Source organism: Euprymna scolopes, chromosome 29, assembly GCF_053919585.1.
Source record: "Euprymna scolopes isolate OS-2025 chromosome 29, ASM5391958v1, whole genome shotgun sequence".
Taxonomy (NCBI): domain Eukaryota; kingdom Metazoa; phylum Mollusca; class Cephalopoda; order Sepiida; family Sepiolidae; genus Euprymna; species Euprymna scolopes.
Window position 1 is genome coordinate 98,151,350 of NC_136510.1, and position 23,373 is coordinate 98,174,722.

General features: G+C 34.0%; 1 protein-coding gene across 2 annotated transcripts in view; it reads right to left on the reverse strand.

Annotated features, from left to right (window-relative positions):
* LOC145252789 (kelch-like protein 9) overlaps window positions 1-23,373 on the reverse strand; it is a 145,344-nt gene that overhangs the window by 72,507 nt on the left and 49,464 nt on the right. For both annotated transcript variants that reach the window (XM_080112735.1, XM_080112736.1), the window contains exon 3: window positions 7,990-8,167. In XM_080112735.1, coding sequence (XP_079968861.1) covers window positions 7,990-8,167 — 178 coding nt within the window. The remainder of the gene's footprint in view (window positions 1-7,989; window positions 8,168-23,373) is intronic.

Sequence of the window (23,373 nt, forward strand, 5' to 3'; positions counted from 1 at the left end):
AAATCATTAGTAAAAGTAAAACAAAAATTGTTGATGAAAATAGAAGTGTTTATGTTTATTGTGGAATGTGTTTTAATATCTAATACCATATTGATATTTTTTATTAGTCATAAATAAAAGAAGTTGGAGAAACTTTTATCCTCATACTCAAAGTGCTCCCATTGTCGCCCATAACACCAGGACATAAAAATATATTTTACTTTTTTTTTTTATTTATAGCTTGCAAATTATCCAAATTGAAAAATAAGAATAGAAATGTTGACAGGGATTTTAGGGCTTGGATGCATGTTGCTACCCAGGTATGTAAACTCGGTGACTTCTTGCAGTGTTGTTATAACTAGGGTTACATTTATGCAAACTAGGACAATCTCGAAATGTAAGTAGACTACCACCAGCAGATGCAGTGTTAATAAACAAATTGATGCTATGCTATACACAGAACCACCTGTCAGCCACAATGTAAACTAATCTAGTAATAGTGGGGTACTCAAGTTGTTTTTTTTTATCCCAATAAAGTTGTTGGACCATCAGTTGACAGTTAAATCAATGTTGAATCTGTATATTCAATACTTATTTGTAGTTTACATTTCTGGTAAAGGGTTTGCAGACAGGTATAATTTTTATTTAATCCACAGGGGTAACTTGCTCTTGGTACAAACCTGTTTTGTGCAGCCTATAGTGTCCAGTGCAGACAAAAAGAATGAAGAAAAGAAAAAAACTGGTTGCTACTTATCTTTCTATGCTGGCGATCTTGTCACCTCATATGTAAATGAGATGCTTCCAGTTTAAATAAAAATGCCCAATTTTTCAAAGACTTACTAGATTTGGATTTAGACCTTGTAGTAGCAAGTTTGACAGCAATGTGTCGAGTTTTGAATTTGGACGGCAATGTGTCGAATTTAACCCTGGAAATTGTTTGTTAGAAGTACAACATCAGGGCAAGTGTAGAATAGTTAACACTTGATTATTTAACCACAGAACCCTTAATTCATAATTCTATTCTTAGTATCCCCTGTACTGAGGATTGAACCTTCAACCTTCAACAGACCATCATACAGAAATGATTATTACTTAACTCTTCTAGCCTTATGCCATAAGTCTTGCTAACAATTTACTCCCTTGGATTAAATAAGGAGTTCCATTCGAAATTCCATGTACATTTCCGAGTTTGACAAGATGTAACTCTTAATGGTCAAAGGTTACATCAATCGTGAAAATAGCATCTAAGATGAAAATAATAATGTTTGGATTCATCGGACTAATGTTCTCATCTTGACTATCATTTTCACAATGTTTCATTGTTCTTCTGGTTTATCTTGTCAAACTCAAGAAATTTCGAGCAGAACCCTTTATTTATTTCACGGGGGTAACATGCTCTTATTCCATCAGCCATGACTGGATAGAGGTCCTAAGTAATTCGCAATTGTATTTTTCGGTTGCCCACACTGATAATTTAACCTTCAAAAGAAGTTCACTTTTACAATTGATTTTTCCAAGTATTCTAACAATTGCACCATAGGTCCTAGCAGACTTGAGATTACATCAACCGAAATGTAAAAATGATACTCAAGATGAAAACAGTAGTTCGATGAATCCAAATAATACAAATAACCAACCCTTATCTAAAAAATTCAGAAACAAAATTGTGCACTTTTTTTGTTTTCATTTTTTAAGACTGCTAATCAGAACAGGGGGAGACAATTGAAGTTCTTAAAGTTTTCCAATATGACTGTTCCAAACTATTTATAAATTTTAATGATTTTTTTTTTTATTTATTACAAAATTTAAAATTTGATTCTAAAAAATAAATAAAAATGTGACATTTTCCAATAATGACTGTTCAAAACTATTTTTCTCTGTTCGTTTGGATTACTCTTTCCCTGCTTTTCCTTTTCACTTAATCAAAAAGCCTGAGTATCTGGTTTTTGGTGTGAAGAATTTTTTTATTTGTTTTCTGATTTTTTAAATTTATTTTTTATTTTGCAAATATCCTGAATTATGATTAAATATTAACCTATGTCTATTCCGAAAGCCGTTCTAAACATAGAGAGGTTGGGGTTTTCCATTAAAAAAAAAAAACATTCTAAACATAAGGTTGGGGGTTGGGCAACAACAACAGGAGGTGGTATGCTACTACCGGGCAACGCCATTTAACGGGTCCTGCTAGTTAAAGAATATAATAGTTGTTGTAAGTTTAAAAATGTGCAAACAGATAAAAATTAAAAACTAAAATGATTTCACCGTATCCTGGCCAATGTCGGATAGGGTTAGCAAATTCATATACAAGGTGTAGCAGAAATACCTCCCACATTTTAAACTTTCAACTATGTTTTTTTTTGTTTTTTTTACACAGTGATCACCATTTATCAAGGCCCGGAAGCCACTCAGGGATAAGGGTTATTGCAAGTGCATTACGTTAGTGTGGAGCTTTGATGAAGTGTTTACTTAAGGGGGCGGTTCATTAGGAATTTGTTAACGTTGGACTTGAAGACATCCAAGTTGTAGTCCGGTGGGAAGCAGGCAGACGGAACAGAGTTCCACAGGTGTGCAGTTCTAAGAAAGAAGTTGGTAATGAACTTATGCAGGTGCCAATTATGTTTTCATTTAGCTAATAACTTGCCATTTTTTTTTTCAGGTATCCTTATCAAGCAATATGGTTTAGACTGGTGCACATCGTGCTTTTACTGTAGAAATGTTTTTGAAGAATGGTGAATCTGTAATTGCAACATAGAGAGCATTCCGAGTTCATGACAGGCATTAGGACAACATGATGCTGTTTCAGGCAGAAAATCAATACAGTTATGGATTGCAACTTTCAGAGCTACAGGTTCACACATAAAAAAAAAAAAAAAAAAAAAAAAAAAAAAAAGCCGCCTTGAAGTGCTCAAATGCAATTCTTGCTGTGAGACTTTCTGTTACTCGGTCTCCTACACGTTCAGCTCACAAACATGCTTTCGCCTTAGGGTTGTCTGATCGAACAGTCAGAAGAATTCTACACACTGATATGCAGTTCCATCCATACAAATTAATGATTGCTCAGAAACTGCACAAGCGCAACAGGCAAGACAGCAGGTCAGAATGTGGGAGATATTTTTGCCGCACCCTGTATAAAGTGACGGGCAAACATTTCAGAGAAAAAGAAGAGAACAGTGGAGAAATTAAATTCACAGGCATATTTGCAACGCGTTTGTTTATCCCAGATTTCTAGGAGTGTGGGTCGGATGCAACAACCTACATTGTTAGAAGTGGACAGATTACACAAGATAAGGAATCTTTTTGAAATTAGAAACCTTGACTCCATTCCCCACCCCAACCCCCCACTGCCGCCATATCTTCCCATTCAAATTAAGTCATGCTACTTGATTACTGTTTTCCAACCCACAACCATGGTGCTATAAGATTACCAAAACCACTGCCGACAACCTGTACAGAGTGGAATAATAAAATTGTCGCCATAGAAAAAGACGACAGGATTCCATTTCCGTTTGGTGAAAATCAGTTTTCTTTTTTTTGTTGAGGACCATCTACTAGTTGGCCAGTTGTGTACAAATCCCAAGAGTGATAGGAGCCTTCTATCATGTCAATAATTTCCCCCACTCTTTATGTGTGCCTAAATCTAAACATAGATTCTATGAACAAAGCTTCTTTCTTAGAACTGCACGCATGTGGAACTGTCTTCTGTGTCCTTGCTTTCCAGCTGACTACAATATGGTTGTCTTCAAGTCCAATGTAAACAAGTTCTTGATGAGCTGTCCCCATAAGTAATCCAATTTACCAAATTTTCACTAACAATTACTACGATGTTGTCCCATTGACTACTGTACACTCATTAACCCTTATCCTCGAGTGGCCTCTCGACCTTGATAAGCAATGACCCCTTTGTAAGAAAAAAGAAAGGAAAAGGCAATGTTCAACGAGCAAGGTTAGAGATGCACTGCTGTACACTCATGCTCTCTACCAATCCAAGTTATGACAACAGGCCCATTGCCAGCACCCTCAAAATGCATCGCTGGATTGACACGAATAACAGGGACATGCCCAGAGTGATGAAAATGGAGTATCTGGCCACAGTTATGGCCTTTGGTTTGGTTTGGTTTCAAGTGAGGGCCAAATCACGCCACCTCATATTTTTGAAGTCAGCTTGAAAGTTAATACCAAAATGTATCTGAGAATGTGGTGACCCCATGGTGCAATTAGGTGGTTGCTGGCAAATCCTGGGTGTGGCAGTAGGACTCGGCGGCGGCCCAAAAGTCCAAAGAGACCCAGGCTTGACTTCAGAAGGAGTGCTACAACTTTGTACCCTTCTCTCACTGCCCCCCCTCCTCTACTTCCCTAACCTCAACCCGCAGGACTACTTTGTTTGGTCATATGTCGAGAACATCACCAACATGACCTCCCACAACACCAAAGCCAGCATGATCACCACCATCCACTGAATATTCACAGAGCTCCCGCCAGCTCTAGTGAAAAAAGCATGCTACCAGTTCCAGATCTGTATCGAGGCTGAAGATGGCAACTCTACTACATAAGGAAGTTACCTGAATTGATTTTTTTAAATAAGTTTTAAAATAAAGCTGTGGTGTTGTTTTCTTTAGGGGGGACAACTTTATCGTTCCACCCTGTATGTATTATTAGACCATTATGCAACCATAAAAGATGATGCCGTACACAATTTTATCAGAAAGCTAATGGGCATTAATTTAAAAATATATTTTTAAGAAAAGATTAAGACATGCAGAACGTGTTAGCATTTCAATTAATTTAGTATGATGTACGGAAACCTCCGTTCAGTCTCAAAAGACAATGGATACCCCCCTGTAAGGTTATCTTCACTTGTACTTGTGAGGGCAGGATTGTGCAATCTCCAACCACACCTCGCCTAAATCTGCACTGCTTGAGTCCAGTAGCAAGATGTCCAGAATGACTGGAAACAATGCCGAGATAAGCGGAGAAAACATATAGCACCTGAAATTCCCAAATGGTCACCCATTTAAGTAGACATGGCTCAGCGTTGCTCAACTTTGGTGACTATGCCATATATATACTACAGGGCTCTATGAACAAATTTATCTTTAGTTGACCTTTGACAACTAAATATTTTCATTTACTAGCCAAATAAAAAAGTTACTAGCCAAACCTATGTGATTTTTGGAATATGACATCTTTGTTCTGTGATGATTATGTACATAGGTTTTTTCAGTGTTTTTTTAATAAGTGTAATTCTAAATATACAACAAATTTTATGTTGACACTTGAAGATATAAACATTCTAATTTCTTTGGATATTTTTTTAAACAGCCTTCGTTAGAAAAAAAAAAAAAAGAAAAAAGAGTATATATTATTCAATTAAACTTTTATTGTTTAAATAATTGAACTTTGTTTGTTTTATTAAAAAAAAAAAAAAAGTTGAAAAGATATTTTTCACTCAGTAGTGAGCTTTAGAAGATTGTCAATGAAAGAAATACAATCGCCAAAAGATAAGCGTTTCATTATTTCTAGTCGCCACTTTGGAAAATCACTCGCAAATGCGACTGTTTCACTCGCAATGTAGAACCCTATACTATTACGTATAGAAATAAGAAAAAAGAAACACTGGTATAGATCAAACATGGTTGGTAGTTGATATAAAAATGGAAATGTAGAAGAGATCAAACGAAAAGAAATATTTTATAGAGTTTAATTATATATGTATATATATAAGTTATTAAAATAAATTAAAATATTTATAAAAAATATTTATTTCACGACATAATTCTTGTTTTTGCAACATCAAATATTTCTTTTCGTTTACTTTTACGTTCACATTTTTATATCAGCTACGAGCCATGTTGGATCTATGTCAGTATGTCGGTTAATGGACTAATTAAAAAAGTGCTTTATTTTTTACTAGCCTGGGTGCCCGGCGTTGCCCATGTGTTTTGAGACGTGTGTTGAGCAAAAACAAAAAGTGATAGTAGGCAGGCAGGCTCGAACCCGTACTGTGAAGGAGGAAAAGAATGTGACGTCTTTGCTGTTGCAGCCATCGCCAAACTGGAAGTGGCGAAGATTTAAATTAAGGCTAGTCAATCGAAAAGAGGAAATGACTTTCGAAAATATCGGCAAAAAAAGTGACGCCTCCATGTAAAAAAGTGCCCCATTGAGGGTGAGGGAATTAATGTTTTTAGCCAATTTTTTGATATTTGTCATCCGAAGGATCGAGCTTCAAGACGATATAGATCTGGTGAAAAATCGGTCGCCTCTGTCGAAAGTTTTAGGCAAACATACAAACATGCATACATTTAAACAGACAGGTGAGATTTATATTATAGACTAGCGAGGGGTATCCGGCGTTGCCCGGGTGTTTGTAGGTGTGTGTGGAAACTCCGGGGGGGGGGGGGATGTTTTGGTAGGTAAGTATGAGGATCGAACCCGAACCGTTGAGGCAAAGTTGTAATTTAAAGTGTGAAAAAAAAAACAAAAAAAAACGTGCGACGTTAACGATTGCCCCACCGCGAGATGCTAACGGAAACACGTTTGAATTTATTTAATTACTTGGATTTGGCAGGTGCCCATTTTAATGAGTTAATGAGGTCAAGTTTGACTGCGAGATAGTATTTCATTTACTGCGGATTTTTGTTTTTCCCAAGATGTTATAGGAACAAGACTAACCCACATGCGGCGAGCGACAAATGTTGAATATTTATCTTCCCGAAATCAAGCAAATTAAATAGACAGGCGAGCTTCGTTAACTGTGAGATATTACGATTTATATTAAAAAGTTGTGAAGCAACCGACCGCTTCTCTGAAAAAAAGCCTTTTGTAAACAGAAAAAGCGAACACACATACATACTTACATTTTCGCTTTTATATATATAGATTTCATGCATACTACTAAATTGATTTTGGCACGGATATATCCAACATGTTATAATCTTTAAAAGTGAAATGGTCTGTCTGTGTGTGTACATTTCCCTACCAAACTACTCTGTCAATTTCCAGTCTACAGATTTGAGATTTGACATAAAGCGTATTGAGATTCGGGAAAATCTTTTTAATTGGTTTTCAGCCAGAAATTTGGCTGTCAAGGGGTCAAAGTTTAATGATTTGACCTTTGAAAACTCTACTAAACTCCTCCACCTATTTTGGGTTTGAACACTTGAAGTTTTAGATAAGTAACTTGGACATCGGTCAAACTTTTTCTTTTGATTTGAACCAAAAACAATAAATGTTAAGGGGTCAAAATTGGAGTAAAAGTTAAAAATTGGACCTCTGCGGTTCTCTACCAAATTACTCAGCCAATTTTTGGTCTAAACATTTGAAATTTTACATAAAGTGTATTCAGACATCGGGCAAGTTTTTTAATTGTTTTTTGACTGAAAATTTGGCTTCCAAGGGGTCAAAGTTTAAAAGATTTGACCTTTTCGGTCTCTAGCAAACTATTCAGCCAATTTTAGGTCTAAACATTTGAAATTTTACATAAAGGGCATTCAGACATGCAGCAAGCGTTTTAATCAGTTTTCGGGTGAAAATTTGGCTGCCAAGAAGTCAAAATTGAAATAATTGACTTTTGCAGACTTCAAACTCCTCTGCCAATTTTGGGTCTAAACACTTGAAATTTTAGATGTAGGTTACCTTGACAGGAGTCAAACATATTTATATATATATATATGCACATAAAGTTATGAACAGTACATAGGGCCCAAGCAAAGCCGGGCTGAACTGCTAGTATTTAAAAAAAGATACAATTTTTGTGCTACTTAATATCTCCTTGTTGATAAAATTACAGGTGTCATTAATTGATGTGATGACCCTATGTAGTTGTCCGCTGTCATAACCAGGTTGAAAATGTCTCCAGAAGAGATGCTGATATGAACAGCTTACTATTCCTGGTGATAACAGCCGTCCATTCCAGTTGAAGTGCTGCTGACTTGCATGCTGTGTCTGTGGTGAAAAGGGAACAAGTGGTTTAAGAAAAAATCAAAGCAGCAAAAAATCAAAAGCAACTCCTACCTGCGTGTTCGTGAACAAGGTATGGCAGATCAGTATCCTGTTCCCAAATATCTTGATCCGAATGGTAAACCTCCACACTGCCAAGAACGCCTGTCCAATTTATACCCCCAACAGCATAGAGACAGTTATTTAAAACCCCTAAATAAAATAAACACCGGTATTCATTCATGGCAGCAACCTGAAAAGAAAATAAATAAATGTTAGGCAGAGGTTGGTTGGTTGTTTTACGGCATATCAACCCTTTTCAGGTTATTTAATGCCGAATCCAAAGATTCGGAAGAAAAATTTTTTAATAGAGTATATTTGTTTTTTTTTTAAGTCGGTTTCTATTTAACCCATAGTTGGGACCCTAACAAGTACTACCACTCCGGGTCAGAGTTGACCTGGAAGCAATGGCAATTAAAGGGTGGCTCCACACTCCCCAAAGCCCGCAAGCTGGGGCCTCACCATCGGATATAGTTTAAGGTCATATCCAGGACCGGTTAGGCAGTGGATTCGAAATGTTAGGCAGTGGATTTGAAATGTTAGGCAGTGGATTTGAAATGTTAGGCAGTGGATTCGAAATATTAGATGCACATAAATTTTAGGCAGAAAATATATCAATGCCAATTCTCTCTTTTCCTTTTTCTCTCAAATAAAAATGATGAGATTGGTACCATGAATGTATGATTTGAATTTTAAAGACAAGCTTGTATCAGACTGGAGGAGAGGCACCCGGTGTCGCCCTGTCATAAAATATGGTATAATAAAAAAAAAAAAAAAAAATTAAGGGACTTGGGTGCCATCTTATGTTATTAAAAGACAAAAAAATGCTATGTAGTGAGCGGGCACACGTAAACAAATTGAGAATTTTAAAAGATAAGAGAGAAAACATCATTAACAGAAAAAAAAAATATGCTGCATGCTGGACATGAACTTGTAAAATTCATATGAATGGGCAAGTTACGACATTGTGAATTGCTAGATTCTATGTTCTTGAAATCGTTTCTGCGATAGAATCAGTTACTCCTGAAAGAGACAACGTAAAAGTCAATATACCTAGTGAAAAAAAAGGAACAACCGATCTGACAAGACTAAAACGGTATTTCAAGGTATTAGTCAACACCACTATCCACCACTACTGTTCAGCGATATTAGCGCATAATTGAACACACTAGCCGTCTAACACATGCCAGCACGTTAAACGAAGGTTACACCAATGATGATGATGACATCCATCAGGATTTTAACTCGGCATAGCAGATTCCATAAATACATCCGTTTTGCCAATCTTGCAGCAACCAACGCAATCCTCTCTCCCTGTCGCCTGCATTGGGAGGAGAAAGAAGAGATGAAAGGAATTATGCTGTTAAGTATTAGAGAAAACATATCGTTATGCTAAGACATATGGCGAGGTTTACAACATTTGAAAATTTTTAAGACTTATTTTTTTTTTATGACAACTGACCAACCTCCCCCCTCTCAAGTTCCTTCAAAGTCAAGTACTGGCAGTTACATCCCACGCTTCCGTTCAGTTCTGTTACAGTCTATTTGCATGTCGGCTTTGATGGTGATAACATAGATAAATAACATTTTAAGGCTATTTTTTGTGTGTGTATATATATATATATATATATATATAAGCGCGTATATATATTACTTGTACGAGGCGTGCACACACACATTACCTAAAGTAGATGTGCACATATACTTTACTTATATGATATATGCGCACACACATGTAATTTCTGTATATGCATGTACATACATATACAAGGCCTCGTATATTATAGGCATATAATATGTAATTTATATATTATATGCATGTGCATAATTTATATATTACATGCGTGCACACACACACACACACATATATATATACTAGCAAAAGTACCCGTCATTGACTGGGTTCAAAAACAGCCTACAGAAAATGGACTCTGATTTATGAAAGTATGATAGGTTATTAAAAGGAAGGGTTGTAAAGAGATAGCTTCGAATTTGGAGGTATCAAAACCAAAGCAAAATATGATGAAAGTAAAAATAAAGTAGATAAACCCCATAATTTATTATACCATACCTGTTCACACTGAAACACTTATCACAATATTCTGTGGATCTATATTAAAAAACCTTGTTAAACTTTGTGACATATTTCCATTCTAGGGAGGTCATGCGCGAACGAACACCCCATAATTTTATCATACCCTATTTCTTCAAATTGAAACATAATTATTAAAGTATACTTACGCAGATAGATATGAAAAGTCTTTATTAAAGTTTGTGCCTATTTCCATTCTATGGAGGCCAGGCGCGAACGCAGACTCCACAATTTTATTATACCATCTCTATTTAAGTTAAAACATACTTATCAAAGTATTATGTACAGCTATATCAAAAACGCTTGTAAACGTTTTTTTGTTAATTTTTAAATTTTTTATTTCCATACTTTGTGGATCAGGCACGTACGCAGACCCCAACATTTTAATGAATAATCATTATGCCAGATCAAACATACCCATTCCTGTGTCTCAATACATCTATCATTATATGTGATCAGTTTTCGATAATAGTTAACCATATAGGAGCCTATTCATAACCAGACACACACACAGACGTTCAGCTTTATATATATATATGTATTTCAATTTTTCGATATTTGTCGTCTGAAGGGTTGAGCTTCAAAACGATACTGATCTTGTGAAAATCTGTCACCTCTGTCGAAAGTTTTAGGCAAACATGCAAACATACTTACATACATTTATATATTGGTAGCTCAAATTTTCCACCCAAACCGATTAAAAAGCTTGCCCTATCTCTGAATACCCTTTATGTAAAATTTCAAATGTTTAGACCAGAAATTGTCTGAGTAATTTGGTAGAGACCGCAGAGGTCAAATTTTTTTAAACTTTGATCCCTATTATGACCCTTTAACATTTACTGTTTTGAGTTCAAATCAAGTTATTAAGTTAGATCCATGTTCAAGGAACCTATATCTAAAATTTCAATTGTTTATACCCAAAATTGGCTGAGGAGTTTGATAGAGTTCTCAAAAGGTCAAATTGTTGAACTTTGACCCCTTAACAGCCAAATTTCTGGCCGAAAACCGATTACAAAGATTTTCCCAAATCTCAGTACCTTGTATATCAAATTTCGAGTCTGTCGACTGAAAATTGACAGAATTATTGCATAGGGAAATGTACACACACACACACACACAGACAGACACTTTCACATGTATAGATATACTAGCAGTTCCGCCCGGCTTTGCTCGGGCCCTATGTACTGTTCATAAGGTTATGTGCATATTTATATATTAAAAAGTGTGAATATGTAAAGTAATGCCTTTCTGTATAAATAGTCTTCCTTAACTACCATAGAGAAAAGACAGATAGACATTTTAACTTTTAAAGAGAGATACATAGATTGGATGCAATATATAGTAAGGATTTAAAAAGTATATTTAAAAAAAAAAAAAAAGACTCATGCGCCACCACTGAGAATCAAAACCAAAACGTTCAGCTCACGATTTATTTTTCCTCTGTCATCAATGACTGGGCTATGAAAACATCTTTGCTGCAAGGCTAAAAATTAAAACATGAACAAATAGCTACTACGTGATGCATTCATAATGCCGGTGTTCGATCATCACCTGGCAAATTTCATTTTTTTTAATTGTCACACTTTAGCACCAATTTTTCTGGGCTAAAACCCAAATATAAAGTTTCGCATGGATTCAAATACCTTATATATGTAGACCAAAATACCTTATATATGTAGACCAAAAACTCTAGTTAGGTCGGCAAAATTTGTTAAACAAAAATATATATGTATACATAAATATATATGGAAACAATTTTGTGTTTACTATAAACTTTTTACGCAAATATGGAAGTATAAATCTTTTTACGCAAATATGGAAGTATAAATCTGCATGAATATAATTATACGTAATATTAAAGATGATAATCCCATAAGAAAACCGAAAAAATTAATAGGGAATTAATTAAAATGAATGTTTAAAAGAATATGCAGATTAGCTAGATCTTTTTGCTAGTGAATGCAATCCCACAATACATAGATAAGAAAATTATATTTTCTTTTTAAATACATAGAAAAGAGGAGTTTTAATATGAATATCAATACACGCAAAAGAAAAACGAATTTATAGGAGGATAGATAGATAGATAGATATATAAAGTTGTATAAGGGATTCATTCAAACTCTAATAAAAATATGATAGTTTTATCTTAGGCAAAGACAACCAAGGTTAGCAAAAACTATTAATCTAGAGTAGATACTTGATCCAATATCCGAAACATTTTTTAAGTGAGGTTGTGTTTGATCAACACTGCTGGAAATCAATGAGATAAAATAGCGTTTTGCTTTTAAATCCCTGAAATACTTTTTTATGACAAATAACTGACAATGTCCACAATAATATTGGGATTCTCATTAATTCTTGGAAGAAAACTAATGCACTGATTGCAAGAGATTAATAGACTTACAAACATACAAGTTTTCCAACGAAGAATTTTGAGATAAAAAAAATTTTTTTTTTCTTTTTATATAGTTCTAAAAATTAAAAAGACTATATAATATATAGTCTTGGAAGTTTCTCCCTATATATATATATATATATATATATATATATATATATATATAAAATAACAAATCACATTCTAAGATAATTCATTGCCATTTATGCAGATGACACAACCATCTATGGCAACACTTCAAAGAGCAGCAATGACTAAGATTTCATGTAACCAAATATGATACAAAGGGGGGAAAAAAAGTAAATTTGGGTTCAAGATTATTAAACTAGCTGTACCCGGCTACGCGTTACTGTGGTTCAGTTTGTATAAATAGAAAACAAAAAAAGTAACAGGGAAAAAAATGTAGATGCAATATAAAAAGAAAGTAAATATACTGTAAATTTACTGAATCTATAAAAGTGAAATTGTCTGTGTGTCTGTCTGTGTATGTACATTTCCCCACCAAACTACTTTGTCAATTTTCAGTCTACAGACTCGAGACTTGATATAAGGGGTATTGAGATTTGGGGAAAATCTTTTCAATTGGTTTTTGACCAGAAATTTGACTGTCAAGGGGTCAAAGTTCAAGGATTTGACCTTTGAAAACTCTACCAAACTCCTTCGCCAATTTTTGCGTCTAAACACTTGAAATTTTAGATGTAGGTTTCTTTGTACATGGATCAAACTTTTTAAATTGATTTGAGCCCAAAACAATAAATGTTAAGGGGTCAAAATTGATGTCAAAGTTTTTAAAAAAATTTACCTCTCAGCCAACTTTTGATCTCTAGCAAACTATTCAGCAAATTTTAGAAATTTTAAAGGTATTCAGGCATGCAGCAAACTTTTTAATCAGTTTTTGGGTGAAAATTTGGCTGCCAAGAGGTCAAAGTTGAAAGAGCTGACTTTTGCAGACTCGACCAAACTCCTCCGCCAATTTTGGGTCTAAACACTTGAAATTTTAGATGTAGGTTTCTTGGACATGAGACAAACATATGCATGCACGAACTGGTAAGCATTCCGACAGCAAAACAAATTGACAAGAAAAAATAGAAATACAATAAAATATGTAAATATACTCTAAAGATACTGAATATCTATGTATATTTATATTTCTTCAGCAAAGTTGCATTTTGTAATGTTTATTTACATTTATTATTTGTTTTAGCAATTTTTTTTACCCACCAAAGTCGTGTTTTTTGTACCAGCCGCAGCGATGGGCCAATAATGTCTTTAAGTGACACCATATTTTAAATTTAGTAACTGTTCATTTATAAAGGAAAGAATAGAAATCCAGAATATAAAAATTTTCAGAGCTTGGCCAATTAGAATGGATGGAATTTGAAAAGGGAGATTTTATTATTTATGAATCAGAAAGATATGGTATGTCTATGTATCTATGCAAGTTACAGTATTTGTAGTCATTTTATTATGTAGGAGATTATTATTTCTATTTACGCGCTTCACAACAAAGTTATAGTGATAAATAATGTCTCTTAGTGATGCCATATTTTAAATTTTACGTATCGTCCGTTTATAAAGAAAAGAATGGACATCCGAAATATGAGAATTTTCAGAACACAGCCAATCAGAATGGACGGAATTTGGAAAGGGAGCCGTTATTATTTATGAATTGAAAATCCAAAAGACTTATGTCTACATACATATAGGCCAGTTATGATCAATGTAATCACACTATCAGTAGAAAATGTAAAATTGGTCCTGGTGACAACTGGTAACAGTGTTAGGACTAAATATTTGAAGAGAAAAATAGGAACTCCTTTCTCTAAAGATGTTGCGATTATGGTGTTGTTTGTCAGATTCAATGCAGCATTTTATTATCATGACCGAATGTGTCTATAATGGTGTTCTAAAGCTACGTAAGATAGTGGCCATTAGGTTAGATGTATTGAATTTGTATGTGGCATCTGTTACTATGATACTTTGGTCCAGAGGGGAATTTCTACAGTCATTTTATTATATAGAAGATAAAATTACATACAACAGAATATAAACGTTGTATTTATTATTTTTCCTTTTGTGTCATTAATATTTTATAATATAAAAGCAAAAATGTGTGTGTGCTTTTTCTGTATGTCCGGCAAAGGCTTTTTTCAGGGGGGGGGGGGGGGTACCATGTCTCAGAATTTTTTACATACTCCCTAGATTATAATATTTACGATTTACAAATGGATGTCGTGTCTACCTTTTATTTGAGCGACTTATTTTATAAAATTCCCATTATTCTGTCTTCTCGCATGTTTGTTCATGTTTTTCGTATAAATAAAGCGAAAGTATTTGAAGAAATTGCGTTTCCCTGGCACTCTTCCCAGAGAGGTCCAGAAAGCAATAAGCTTTGATCGATATGGGGAAAATCCGTCATATCAGCACATTGCTATTCATTTGGACACTCCCCTTTTTTATGGAGAGCTGGTTTTCCCAAACATCTTGGGGAAACAAACAAATACGCAGAAACTGGCTTGCAGCCAAAGTTAATTCCCCTATGCCGTGATGTTTGACCTTGTTGCACCTGTGTGAACTCATTCACTTAACTTTTTAATTTCAACAATTCTCACTTCTCTGCCCTCTTAGCGTCGCAGTAAGACATCACGTTTTCTTTAACTTTCTTTTCTGCCTTCGCCTCAAGGCTTTGGGTTCAAGCCTACCTGCCTACCAAAACTTTTTTTTTCCTCCTTCACTTTTTTTTTTCCCCTACACACAAACACCCAGGCAATGCTGGGCACCCCTACTAGTAATATTTTATAAAACATCAAACAAAAAAGTATAAAATAAATTTGGGTATGAGGATTGTTATGAAATAAACTTGCATACAACTGAATTCACGCACTATCTCTATTGTCTCAAAACAAATTTATTATAATAGCATTAAAATAATTTTAATTTTATAAAAATCAAATTCCATGTTACTATGTCTAATAGCAAAACGAGTTAACAAGCACACATCTCAATATTAATATAAATTGCAATGTGTCAAATATTAGTATATAGATTGTTAGGGATACCGAAATTTTGGTGTAAAATCACCAACATTCTACACACTATCAGTTTTGTCATCATTTTGTGTTTGTGCATACTTTTTACGGATACTGCTAGACACTTTAATTGAACCAGGCAAGCAGCGTCTTTTTTTTTTTTTTGCAATTGTTTAAGTTAATTTTATTAATCAGAGGTTTTCGTATATATTTTTGAAAATAGGTGCTAAAATCAAGTTGACCCCCTTAGAAATAAACATCTTTTAACAGTTAAAATAATTTCAAGTTGTAGTCAAGTTTGCTATTTTAAAATTGCCAATAGTCATTTTTTATATGATATGAAAATATTTTTTAAAAATTGGAAAACCTTACTCAAAAATCTGTTTAAAACTTCATATTGCAAAATATTGGAATTTTATTCTATTTAAATCTTTTAAAAATTAATTATTTTTTTAGAATTCTGGTGTTTTTTGTTGTAATTTTAACTAATTGAGAAAAAAAAATGACTTTCTTTTTTAAATATAATATTGGTTTTATGTCCATTTTTTATTTACAACTTCAAGTAAATTTTGTAATATATATATATAAGAATAAATATTTTAATTATTTAAACATGTCAGCTTTATAAAATGTTGCAATTTTTATGGACCTAAATTTATTTTGTTTGATTTTTCTAACATTAAAAATGGGAGAGGGGGGGGGGTAGAACACCTAAAAAAAATTTCCCTTCATATATTTAAGAAAACCTATTTTTAATATGCAAGTCAAATTAAAAATGAATAAGTATAAAAAATTTTATGAAACTCTGACCATTAGTTGATTTTTGCTAGATTTTTTAAACATGGGTATGTTTACGGCTTCAAAATGATCAATTCAGAGGAACGCTGTTTTAAGGCTTCAATAATGTAAACATGATGTTAGTCTTGCATTTTCATTATTTTTGTATGCCGTAAAAAATTAAAAATATTAGTTTATTCGAAGCTGTTTTTAAGTGGTACCAAAAGTTAGGGTGATAATATTAAATTACAGTTACATCGTGTTATATATAGGAGGGGTTAAATCTGGTGCACGTTGAAGGTACCTCCAGATTGTATTTTCAATCTATTTCCTTAATAGCTTTAGAGTCCAACTAATATAAAATTCAATAAAAATAATCTATTCATGTTATTTAGATTCTTCAGATTATTATCTACGCCTTGAGTGTTATTTTTACAGTGTTTCGGTTGATGTAACCTCCTTCAAAAAAGAAAAAAAAAAAATTCTTCACTAAAGAAACAATTACCAACTTTTCACATTTTTAAGTCAAATTTTACGACCGGTTAGTTACCACACATTACCTTTAATATTAGTATGAACATTGTAATTTCAATTTTGTGTCAAGTCTATTTCCTCAACAGGTTATGGACCCAGCACACCCTCAATTCCATTAAAAAGGAATTTCACATTGAACTATAGAGATGGTTACCAAATTTTAACATTCCTAAGTTTAACAGCTTAAAAGTGTTTATCTGTCACACACACACACACACACACACACACACACACACACACACACACACACACAATATTAGTAAAGATTGTAATCTCAATTTTGTGTGACCATGTCTTTTTTCTCAACAGGTTATGCGGCCAGTACGTTTTTAATTCCATAAAAATTGACCTCATTTATTACCAAGGAGACAGCTTACACAATTGTACTTAAAAACTCATTTAGTTTTGTTTATCTTTGTTTAGAAGTCAAATCTATAACCTCATCAATAATTAAGGATTATCTGATATAAGTATGCGTTTTTTGAAATGAACAAATAATCATCCGAGATTAAAATCATAAGCACTTAAGCTTCTGTTATTGCTGTCTGTGGTTTAATGAAGTACTACTAATCACAATCGCTTTGAAGTAGGAAGGGAAACAGAACAAAAAATTCTCATTTGTTACACTTATTTTACTGTGTGGTCAATAAACATACATACGCTTTTTAATATTTAGAAATTCTAGAATGCTTTCATAAATATACAGAAAGTCAAAGTTACAATTGCAGCTGCTTTCAAACAAACAGACATTCAGATTGTTAGTATATATTAGTGTTGGGACGATTAATCAGAATAGAAAAAAATTAGAACGTTTTGGGGTATCAGAATCAGTAAAGAAGTCAAAAAAAAAAAAAAAAATCGTGCTTATTTTCTGAAGCTGAATACGATTATTTTAATTATCTTTTTTATTTTATTTTTTTCCAAAACAAAACCTTCAACTGTTGGTATTAATATTTATTGATTTTAAATGAATACTAAAACTAAAATCTATAAATCACTCCCCCATAAGTATGTTTTTACGTTTAAGAAAATATCTGCCCATGTAACATGTGCTTTTACGGTAATCAGGAAAAAATAACTTTATAGTTAATTACGCAGAGAGTTATAAAGAATCGGAATCAGTAATTTAGTATGGAATCGGTAATTATATCACAATCAGGAAAAATATTGGAATCGTCCCATAGAGCAATTTTCTATAGAGAAAAGTGTATTTTAATGTTACAGTAAAAATACTAATTTAATTAAAATACATGAAAGAATAATGCTCATTGTAAAGCCGATGTATCAAAGCTCAATAGGCAAATATCATAGAGCTACTTTTATATTTGGTAAGGTGATTGATAATTTATAATTCAAAATTAAAATCCATTGCATAAGGAGCACAACAAAGCCAATAAATTGTACGATCGTTTCGGAAACTATGTTTTTTTATTGTGACAGACATTGAGTCAAGGACAATAATTTTGGCATATATTTTCTTATGAATATTTTGCTGATGAGGAGACTTTGTTTTCATAAAAAACTATATACTAAAATTATTGTCCTTGACTCAATGTCTATCACAATAAAAAACATTGTTACCGAAACAATCGTACAATTTATAGGTTTTGTTGTGCTCCTTCTTATGAAACGGATTTTGAATTTTGAATTATAAATTATCAATCACCTTACCAAATATATATAGATAGAGAGACAGAGCGATAGACAGACAGGCTTGTTGTTTGTAAACAAAGACAAGCAGCTTGAGCAGTATAAATGCTTGTTTGAAATGGACATTTGTTGAGGGCATTTGTAGGTGCTGCTCCCATGGATCGATGGGTAAAACTGCCGACTATCAATGCGATGGTTCTAGGTTCAATCCTCAGCTAGGAAGTTATTTAATAAAAACTCACTGGCCAACAAATATAAAAGGTCACATCTTCGCAAACATTAATTTGGAACTTTAGAAAACCAAATAGTGTTACATAATTTTTTATTAAATGATTAAAATCATTTTTTTTTTTTTTTAGTTAAAAACTTATTCATAGAAGACAGTGCTTTTTTTTTCTCCCTTCATTTTTTGGATGACATTATTTTAAGTAAATAATTCAAATAGTTTGGTAACTAGATGTTAATGAGTGTAATATAGTGCACATAAGCGCATGAGGTGTCAGCGGCAGCGAAAGATAGCTGGCTTGCAGGGAGATTGGCAGCAGCTGAAAGAATGTGCGTATGCAAATTAGGGAGTGTGTGTGGGTTGGCACGGCAAGAAAAACAGAAAAAAAAGGACCTCACGTGTTCGAGAGGGAAGCAAAGTGAACATTGAAGAAAATGGATGCGTAAAGTCGAACACAAGAATGGCATACAGTTGGTGGAAGGAGAAATGCCTGGGCTAAATGTACATGTGGCAGCGAGACACTTTAAGTGGTGTTGAGACAGGAGAGTAACAGTAGCAAAATCTTTTGTTAATGAAAAAATGTCGACCGGATTTTTATTTATTTCCTTTGTTTGAAACTAACGTTACATCAGCAGCAGCCGTCAGTCACGGCTGCTGCTGCTGCTCCAAACAAATATACAAAAATATTTAAGAAATTGCAGTTTATAGAAGGCAAAACACTGCAAAGTTGTGATGAATAGACTTAAACTAACGAAACTTAAGATATAATGGTGGGACCAGCTGATTCAATGTGTATATGTATAAACAATACTTATGTACGTTTTTTTTTTGTTTGTTTTTTTGTTTGTTTTTTTTTTTTACACAATATTTTTTACATGTGGGATGTTCTTACTTGCATCAGACAGCTAAGTGCTGTGTCCGTGATGCAATATTTCGGGATGTCTTCTCTTCGTCAGGCGTGTTTGACTTTGTGGCTATACATATACACATGAATTGAATCAATAAAAGTTAAACTGCATAGTTTGTTCGGTTTGAGTATTTGTCACACCTTTGCATTGTTCTGCCTTCTATAAACTTAAATTTCTTCTCATAAACACATTAAACAATGCTCAAAGCAAAATACTTTAATCCAATATACAAATATTTAAGAAACTCTCGTGATGTCATAATAGGCTCTCCCATGTTTTCTTTCTCTTTTTCTCCCCTCTTTCTCTATTAATTTAAAAAAAATAATTTTTTTAAATTGATTTGTCATCTCTCCATTAGTTCTTTTGTAATGTTATTGGAAGGTAAATAACTCGAACGGCCAACCTACAAACATAAAAATAGTTTATTACTGTAAGTGAACAATGCAATAAAAGAAGTTTTATGAATCGATCGACAATTTATCTGAGAATTGAAACAGAAAATAACCATCTATATATATAAAAGCCAAAAATCTGTGTGTATGTATGTATGTATGTTTGTTTGTAACGCTAAAACTTTTGACAGACACAACCAGAGTTGACAAATTTGGTATCATATTGAAGCCCAGTCACCTGGATGACAAATATCTGTAAATTACCTACGCTAGGGATAAAACATGAACAATACCAGTCCTAGGGTAGATAAAACAAATAATACATAGAGATGAAAGATTCCTCTCCCCTAAGAATAAAACATATATTCAATATCTGCTTTTATTTTTTCATTGTTTATACGGTCCCGAGCAACGCCGGGTAGCCCTGCTAGTCTTTTATAATAGTCAGTAAGATGGCTGTTCTACTTTATTTTGTGACATTAGCAGGTCACGACTTTTAGTGACATGCTCTTCTACTTAGGAAAGTCACAACTGTAATCCAAAACATTTTTTTTTTAAATTTCCAATTTAAGAAAAAAAAAAAAAAAAAAAAAAAAAGTTGTCCTATTCATATTTGTATCGTATTCGGAGTCGACAATAGATCTTAAAGATCGATATTCGAAAAGAACATGGCTGGATTTTTGTTTATTCGACAAGTATTTATGGCCCCCTACCTTTAATTTTCAACTCTCTCCACCCATCTCAAGTGCTGAGGCGATGGGACAGGGTTTGGAGCTTGGTTGATTCCAGAGAGAATCCTGTATCTCTACAAAGCTACCATTTGTCATGCATGGAGTATTGTTGCCACATCTGGGCTGGTGTATCCACCACTAATCTGTTCCCCTTAGAGTCTAAAAAAAAAAAAAAAGGTCTTGAATTTAATAAGTCCCGCACTATCAGCCAAGCTCCAACCCCTGTCCCATCGCCGCAATGTCGCATCCCTGTACCTGTTTTACAAGTGTTTTAATGGAATGTTCTCTGATGAACTCCTAGACTTGTACTTCTTTTCAATGTAATGTGTATCAAAATCCTACAAAAAATATCGGCAAAAAAGTGACCCTCTCCTTGTACAAAACTGCCCAGTTGAGGGTGAAGGAATGAATGTTTTTGGACAATTTTTCGATATTTGTCATCCAAGACATTGAGCTTCAAAACTATACGGATCTGGTTAAGATCCGTTGCGTGTGTCGAAAGTTTTTGAGAGACATACAAAAGCACACACATTTTGCGTTTTATATATATATAGACTAGCGGGGGGGGGGGGTACCCGGTGTTGCCCGGGTGTTTGGAAGTGGTGTGTGTGTGTTAAAAAAAAATGTTGGCTGGGTAAAAGAAAAAAGTGTTAGTAGGAAGGTAGGATTGAACCCCGAAGCCTCAACGCGAAGGTGGAAACGAAAGGGAAAAAAAGCCAGACACCTAACCAGCTCAGCCACGAGGGGAGAGGAACTGATAAGCGCATTAAGTGAAGGGTTATAAAGCGAAATAAACAGGTGCGAGGAAGTGGCGTGATGTCCGACCTAGTTTTGCGCTGCAAGCCAGATCATTCGCTTTTCGAAGACGTGGCGAGGTGGTAAAAGTCGGGCAGATTAAACACACACGCGATCCCCGTTGTTAAGTCGTAGCTATTACGATTTAGATGTGATATAAAGTTTTAAGAAGGAGCGAGCTGAGCGAGAAGGCCTCGGAAAAAAGCCTTTTGCAGACATACACAAAAAGCGAACACACACACACACACACACATTTTCGCTTTTATATATATATAGATGGATTGATGAAACTAAAAATAAAACCCAAGTTTTCAATCAAACATGTTCTCATCACTTGATTCATGTCGAAGTTCATAGGTATACATAAGTAGAAAAATAAAACAATCTTATATTTAGATGAATCTGTTTAAAAATAAAAATGCTGTCTTTACAATTAGCAATATTGCGTGGGAGGTTTTAATTGTGAGAACTAGACCCTTTGTATGAGAAAAAAAAACAAAACATTCCATCACTTTATAAGAATGGAGAAACATTTTATGTGTAAAAATAACAAAACAAACAAACAAACTTTCCCGCCTTTTGACATAACAGGATATTTATATAATACTTAAAGAAAAGAAAAAAAAACGTGATCTGTTGCGTCAGCAGTTGAGCTCATTTTTAGATTGTTTGAATCAAAAGATGTGAAGTTTTCAAAACCAGTCAAATTAAACTTATATATATATATATACACACATACACACACTAGCAGGCCGCTTTCATGAAAGCGACATTTGATCTTGTGTTTAACTTGCTGTTGAGAATATAAATAAAATAACAGCTACCAACCAAGTTCGAATCCAGTTCATTCCACACAAACACTTTCATCAAACCAACACTTGACCTTTTGTCTAACCTCTGAGAGAAAATTGAAATAAAATAAATCTGATACACTCCTTTCTTGGTACTGTCCTTATTTTGTTTGTGATCACACTCTTCAGTTTTGGAATAATTTGGAGAATGTTTTGATAGACAGGATCTTTTTGACAAAGCTCACAGACAAAAATTTGGCGGATGATGGTCCGGCGAGTGTGAAGTTCATTCAAGACAACACTTCCTACTGATGAAACGATTATCTAAATGTCTCCACATAATTACAAACCAGTAATACCTGGTGTGGTACTTAGCCTTAGTCAGGCTACGCCAGTTTCTTCTAAAGGAGAAAGTTTACAGGTTATATAAAATTCACAAACGGTCTACAGCTGCATGTATATCCCATCGCAGTCACGGGAAGATGACATACAGCATCTAGCATTCCCAAATGGTCACCCATATGGTATTGGCCAGGCTCATCATTGCTTAACTTTGGTGACCTAACAAAAACTGGTCTGTCAACGCGACTAAGTAACATATCACTGAACAACAATAAAATAAAAACCGTTTGACATTCATGACAGAAACTTTTCAAAAAATTATATTCATCCCAAATCAGGCACAGTTCCACTGAGGTGTAAGGGGCTACTGAGAATTAGGGTCCAGATTTATAAGGGCATTCTAAGAAGGGAAGTTGTGCTGAACAATGTTTGTTCACATGACATTTAAATTTCTGCATGTTGCTACAGTCGGAGAAACAAGGAGAAGAGAAGGAATTCAAAAAGCAAGCAATTCAAGGAAAGCAACTATTATAGTAGAAAGGTTTTCAGTGTCTGGGGACCTCTACAGTGAAAGGGAAGAATTTTGTTGACTGATAGGTTGCTTAGGGCCATTTACATTGAGAGTACACAAATGCAAGTTCTCCAGGGTATATTCTATTATAGTACTTGTAAAACAAACACAGATACAAAATTGCAGAGATGGGACAGAGGCTAGGGTATTGCAGACAATGCAG